The 6,759-nt window shown below is 44.9% G+C and overlaps 1 protein-coding gene across 1 annotated transcript in view; it reads right to left on the reverse strand.

Annotated features, from left to right (window-relative positions):
- Positions 1–4,885, reverse strand: part of aox6 (aldehyde oxidase 6) — a gene marked incomplete in the record, with an annotated part of 18,571 nt that extends 13,686 nt beyond the window's left edge. Inside the window, 7 exon segments of the mRNA XM_032506482.1 lie at positions 292–369; positions 559–620; positions 1,354–1,480; positions 2,070–2,178; positions 2,287–2,383; positions 2,478–2,535; positions 4,784–4,885. Coding sequence (XP_032362373.1) covers positions 292–369; positions 559–620; positions 1,354–1,480; positions 2,070–2,178; positions 2,287–2,383; positions 2,478–2,535; positions 4,784–4,837 — 585 coding nt within the window.
- Between the last annotated feature and the right edge of the window lie 1,874 nt (positions 4,886–6,759).

The raw sequence follows: 6,759 nt of genomic DNA on the forward strand, positions 1-6,759 counted from the left end.
TTCTAAAATGGGTCAGGTTCAGGTCTCAGAGACTGGATCTGTGGTGTGACATATTGATTGTCCCTGGTTTGTCTAAACTCTGTTCTCTCGCTTTGCGTTGAGGTCCAGATATAAAGTTCAAAGGCATCCTGCATCCGCTGATCATATCTCAACCAAGATTTGGATCTGTTGCAGGTCACTCAGACACACACACACACACACACACACACACACACACGTGTCATTTATTTAGTCTTGATTGGTGTCTCAGAGCAGTAGGAACGATCCTGATGACTAGCAAAGAAAGCTCACACGCTGGGTTTCCTCGAGAGTTTCCTCTCCGTCGCGGCAGCAGCCTCCGGCGCCGTTGGCTTGGCAACAGTCTGCTTCCTGTTGGGATAGAGTGCAGCAATTATCACGTTTCGCGCGTTGAAGCCGTTGTGCTGTGTCCGTTACTGTTTTCCTTGTCTTCGCTATGAGATGTGAAACTCACGCATTGTGACAACAACCAGTCGTACGCACAGACGCAGACAAAGTCAATAACCAATCTGATTGGTTGATATCTCCTCAGCTCTATACCTGACAGAAGGTCCTGCAGCCGTCAACGATGGGTCGGTACCCAGTACAGCGACACAGATTACCTGGAAACAACACACACATTAACCAAGTGTGTGTGTGTGAGAGAGAGAGAGAGTCTGTGGAAGAGTGAGAGTGTGTATGTGTGTGTCTGTGTAAGAAAGTGTGAGAGAGTGTGTCTGTGCGAGAGACAGTGTGTGTGTGTATGTGTGTGTGTAAGAGAGTGTGTGTCTGTGTCAGAGAGAGAGAGTGTGTGTCTGTATGAGAGTGTGAGACGGTGTGTGTCTGTGTGAGAGTGTGAGAGAGTGTGTGTCTGGGCGAGAGAGAGTGTGCAGGTGTATGTGTGTGTGTGTGTGTAAGAGTTTGAGAGAGTGTGTTTGTGTAAGAAAGTGTGAGAGAGTGTGTATGTATGTGTGTGTATGAGAGTGTGTGTGTCTGTCTGTGTAAAAAAGTGTGATAGAGTGTGTCTGTGTGAGAGTGTGTATGTGTATGTGTGTGTGTGTGTGTGTGTGTGTGTGTGTCTGTCTGAGAGTGTGAGAGAGTGTGTGTATGTGCCTGAGAGAGTGTGTATATGTATGTGCGTGTGTGTGTAAGGGAGTGTGAGAGTGTGTCTGTGTGAGAGAGTGTATGTGTGTATGAGAGTGTGTGTGTGTATATGTGTGTGTATGAGAGTGTGTGTGTGTGAGAGAGTGTGTGTGTGTATGCGTCATATCAACATGTAACCTAGTGATGTATATTAGTTCCTAGACTCCGCCCTCTGTATGTCAGATGGACTGATGTGACGAGAAGCAGACTGACCCTGCAGGGCGAGTGTGATGTCGTCCATGGTGGGCTGGGGCCGGTTCCTCAGCAGCGTGTAGACCGACATCACCATCCCCGGGGAGCAGAAGCCGCACTGGGAGCCGTGAGCCTTGGCTAGCCGCTCCTACACACACAGAAACGCCGTGAAAGACACACATTTCTTCTTTGGCAAGCTGCGGTTGGTTACGGTTTAACACACAAAAAGTAACAAAAACATCAAAAACCTGGCGCCCGGGTAGCTCAGCTGGCAGAGCGTGCGCCGTTATATAGAGGTTAGTAACTCTACGCATCGACCCATGGTTCAAATCTTTGAAAAAGGCAACAAGACATTGAAAGGAAAGGTCAAAAGGAGCAAAAATGTCAAAAAATATGTCTTAAACATTAGCAAAGAGTCAAAAGAATTGAAAAAAAATCAGTTGAAATGTTGAAAAAAGGGACAAAAAATATTGAGAAAAATGATAAAAACATTGCACAAAAGCAGCAAAAAAAGCAAGACAAGCGGGGACGGATGCAGACCTCCGAGAGTCGGAGACGGAAAAGACGAGCGAAAGAGAAAAGTCATTTCTCGTCCGGACAACTCAGTCAGTTCCAGGTTTTGTAAAAACTGATTTGCGCCACTTTTCCGAGGTTTTCTGACATTTGACAACGAGGCAAAATCCCTTGAACATAAAGCATCGAAAGCATCGAATCAAATGTAGGACGCAGGCAGCGACCTGCACCGGGTGGATCCTGGTCCGGGTGCTGCCCACGCCCTCCACCGTGGTGACGGCGGCCCCGTGCAGCTGGCAGAGCGGCAGCAGGCAGGCGTTGGCCGAGTAGTGTCTGATGGGACGTCAAGGAAACGGGAACATCCTGCAGAGAGCATGGAAACACCACAGAAGAAGACATATGACGTATGACCTAAGAGAAGTGGGACTTGGTCAAGGATACGTGATGGTCTTGGTGGCGGGCCGGTAGCGCGACACCATGACGGTGCACGCCCCGCAGCCTCCGCCCCCGCAGGCAGACTTGGTCCCTGTTAACCTGACTGAAGTCAGAGTCAAGGCCGTTACCGGGGAAACCGTGCCATTATTTATTCCATCAATATTTGTGAGGATGGATTTGAAGCCGATGAAGGATACGCTCCTCTCGGAGGAAGGACAGCAGCGTGGTTTCTGGGTCCGCATGGCTCACCGTCACCTGGAGAGACAGGTCACAGGTTACTTCCTGGTTTGTTAGTGTTGCACTAGAAAAAGTACAAGAAGAAAGAAAGAAAACTACAGACTACCACTAAAAACACACTTAAAAAAACAGAGACTTATTATAAGAGTTATTCTGTGGAGAATGACAGGACCTCCGTTGTATGAACTTCTACATTCAGTTCTGACAGACTGATTATTAATAATAATCATAATTTGGCATGCCAATATGGAGACGGAGCTGCGTCGCTTATCCTTCATGTGTTAAAATAAATTTGTATTTCAATCGCAGTTCAAGCTCTACCGATTCAAAATCAATTCATAGAATTCAAAAAAAACAATTCATATTGTTTTTATTACTGCAATCAGATGGTAGATAGATCTTTAATAATCACCAAGGGGAAATTCAAGGTCCTTGTAGCTTACATACATCACACATCCTAACAGGATGTTAACATAACAAATCCACATGAATTATAAGGATATGAATACATACATGGGGAAAAGGAACCACATTTGCATACGGTCTGTGAATCGTTTTAATCAAGAATCTTTTTTTTAATTGAAAATGAATATTGAATCGTGACATTTTCTGAGACGTACACCCCTGGAGTATTCTAAATGGAACGACCTGGAAAAGTATATGAGCTGTGTAGACCTGTCACCTTGTCCGCTGTATTTAGATCTTTTTTCTTGCGATGCCTCTAGATCCTAAAAAAAGTATTTAAATGTGTGTGTGTGTGTGTGTGTGTGTGTGTGTGTGTGTGTGTGTGTGCTCTTTGTTGGCTATCCCAGCCTTTAATTCGGCTAAATAGCAGAAGAGTGTTTCCCAATCCCATCCGTCACCATGACGAGCTCCAGCTCCCCTGAAGCAGGCTCAGACCGCCTGGTGGAGGTGTGTGTGTGAACCGACCCTCAGGCTGCAGGATAGCACCAGCAGGTGGCGCTCATGCTGCAGTAAAACCTGTCTCCTGGAAGCTACCAGCTCAATGAGAAGTTCCCTTTTAATGGCAGGTTGAATCATTAACTCTGCTACACATTTATCTGAGTGTGTGTGTGTGTGTGTGCAAGTGTATCTCTGTCTGTCTGTCTGTCTGTCTGTCTGTCTGTCTGTCTGTGTGTGTGTGTGTGGTGTGGTGTGTGTGTGTGTGTGTGTCTGTGGTGTGTGTGTGTGTGTGTGTGTGTGTGTGTGTGTGTGTGTGTGTGTGTGTGTGTGGCATACATCTGTCTGTCTGTCTGTGTGTGTCTGTATGCGTACATGAGTCCATCTGCGTGTGTATTCTTCCGTCTGCAAATGTGTGTGTGTGTGTGCGTGCGTGTGCGTGTGTGTGCATGCGTCTGTCTTTGTGTGTGTGCATGTGTTTGTCTGCGTGTGTGTTGGCATGGTCCTGTCTGTCTGTCTGGTGTGCTGTGTGTGTTGTGTGTGGTGGTGTTTTGTGTGTGTGTGTTGTTTGTGTGTGTGTGTGTGTCTGTGTGTGTGTGTGTATGTGTCTGTCTGTGTGTGTGCCTGTGTGGTTGAGTGTATACGTGTGTATGTGTACATGTGTGTGGGTGTGTGTATACGTGTGTATGTGTATATGTGTGTGGGTGTCTGTGTCTGTCTCTGTGTGTGACTGTGTCTGTCTCTGTGTGTGTCTGTGTATGTGTGCATGGGTCTGCCTGTCTGTCTGTCTGTGTATGTGTGTGGTTGTGTGTATACGTGTGTATATGTGTGTGGTTGAGTGTATACGTGTGTATCTGTATATGTGTGTGGTTGTGTGTATACGTGTGTATGTGTATATGTGTATATGTGTGTGGGTGTGTGGGTGTGTGTGTGTACCGTTTTGAGACTGAACGTGCCCCTGGATAAAACCCCCATTTGGTTCAAGACTCAGGTTGCTGCCCCTCACTAAATCTAAAGGGTCACCGTTTTTACTGCGACACCGGGGCTACGTCCAGCTGCAACAACACGGTAACGGTGGTGGTGGTGGTGTTGTTCCCTGTGTGTGCAGGCGCTTTGCCTCGAGTTTACAGCCTCCGCTGATTGGCTATCACCTGCTGGGACACAGCCAATAAACTCCAAGCCGTTCCGAGGAAAACATCTACGATATCAACAGATGTTTCCGATTGAACTTGCCCATTACAAACTTCAAACTTCTTTGACTAGTTTCGTGAAATAGACTAAAACGTTACTGGTTGCCACCCAAAGGGTTATGAGTTACCGAAATCCCACAAATAGGCATAAAACTTAATGACTTTGATAAACGTACCTTTTTCCCGTTGATAAAGAAGCACAAAGTATCTCCTTCCTTCTCCGCAGACATCTTCCAAGTGCAAAAGATCAAGCTAGTCTGAATGTACCGGACTTCCGCCTGTCAAGACTTTCAAAATAAAACGAAGGACAAGAAAGCCTCGGAAAGAAAGAATCTGTTTACTTGGGGAAAAACCTTTTTAACAATGTCACAACCGTCAATAAAGGTCACAAAGCATTAAAACATTTGAAAAAAAATCTAATTATCATATTTGACTTTTTTCCTATTTTTTCTTTTGCCCTTATATTCGTCTTTTTTATAACGCGTTTGATGTTTTTTGATGTTCTTTTGCGTTTGCCATTTTGAGAAGAACAACATCCAAAGCACCAAAAAAAGATTAAAAAATTTTTAAATAAAAAAGAATTAAATAAAAAAAAGTCAAAAGCATTAAAATAAACGGAAAAAAAGACTTAAAATTGACAAAAAAAATGTTTTTACATTGTGTTCAGGAGACAGGCAGCTAGCAGATAGTGAGATGTTTTTACAGTGTCTTCTGGGGACAGGCAAGACTAGAAAAGCTCCATATAAATATAGTCCAATTACATCTACCAAAAATACAGGAAACGTTACGCGACACTAAAGAACCAGAGGCTGGGAGTCAGCTGTGTGGCAGCCTGCTTTTATAAATGTAATCTCTGATGGGTAAGGAACTTTTTTTGTCTGACTTTGTTAGGACTTCATGTCAATCAAACTGTGATAAGAGTGTATGAGACATGCAATATTACAGCCAGACATATGACTTTTTAAAATAAAATGTCGATAAACATGTCTGGCCCTTGGTGTGATTGTCATTTTCCAACGTGGCTCTTAGTGAAGTTGAGTTTGATACTTGAAATACAACATTTAAAACAGGCTTTTATTTTGAATGAGACATCAGTTCCTGTCCCTCTCTGCTGCCTCTCTCCGTTGATCCCACCCACTCTGACCTCCTCTGACCTGTGTAACATATTAAACAGACATAACCTGGTTTAAGGTGCTATTACCCATTTACAGGCTCTCTGTATTTCTTAATCTCTGCAACCTTCTCCGTACTATGAAGGCGTAGAGCCGCCACGTCCAAGAAGAAAAACATCAGTTTCACGTTATCATGTGAATGTTAGAATTCTGACATGTTATAACAAGACAGCTGGCACCTACCTGCAGCTTTTAAGGTGGAATGTTTCATAGTTTCTTTTGTCTTTTATTTAAACAACATAAAAAGACAGAGCAGTCAGAACATGAAGACGGACGGCGCCACGGTGTCTCTGCTGAATAGTCTCAGGAAGGAAGTTGTTCTGGTGGAACATGTGTACGATCAGAAGTAGTTTTAGTCGTCAACAGAAAACTCTGATTGGACAGATAGTCTGCGCCGAGTCTCTGCGCCAACACAGAGACAGAGGACGGGCATGGGGACGGAGGTTAGAACGCCAACACAGAGACAGAGGACGGGGACAGACCACCGGCTGGAGGGGGGGGTCTGGAGGGAAGCGTGTTTATTTTTATCAAATGTGGAACTCTTGAGCATGTTTCTGGAGAGTACTGAAGGATGAGAGCTGAGAGGTGGAGGAAACCCTTCACTTTTACTGATCCAACCCTCCTGTGTTGGCTAAATCCGGCTCCATCTCAGGGTTCATTCAATTAGTATCAAAATCTCAGATGTGAGTGTGTGAATCCATTTTATACATCGGATATCCTAGAGACAAACACAGAGTCAACCTAACACGGCTCTCCTCCAATTTGTCTGACTCTCTGGCTCTTGGACCCAGTCTTATCCACAAAGGGTGGGGTCTTTAGAGCACAGTGATGTGTGGGTGGGTGTGTGTGTGTGGTGTGTGTGGTTGTGTGGTGTGTGTGGTGTGTGTGTTGTGTGTGTGTGTGTGTGTGTGTGTGTGTGTGTGTGTGTGTGTGTGGTCTATTCGTTATCTTTCATTGGAATGTGACTGTGGGTTTATGAC

The sequence above is a fragment of the Etheostoma spectabile genome, chromosome 24 (assembly GCF_008692095.1).
Source record: "Etheostoma spectabile isolate EspeVRDwgs_2016 chromosome 24, UIUC_Espe_1.0, whole genome shotgun sequence".
Lineage (NCBI taxonomy): Eukaryota > Metazoa > Chordata > Actinopteri > Perciformes > Percidae > Etheostoma > Etheostoma spectabile.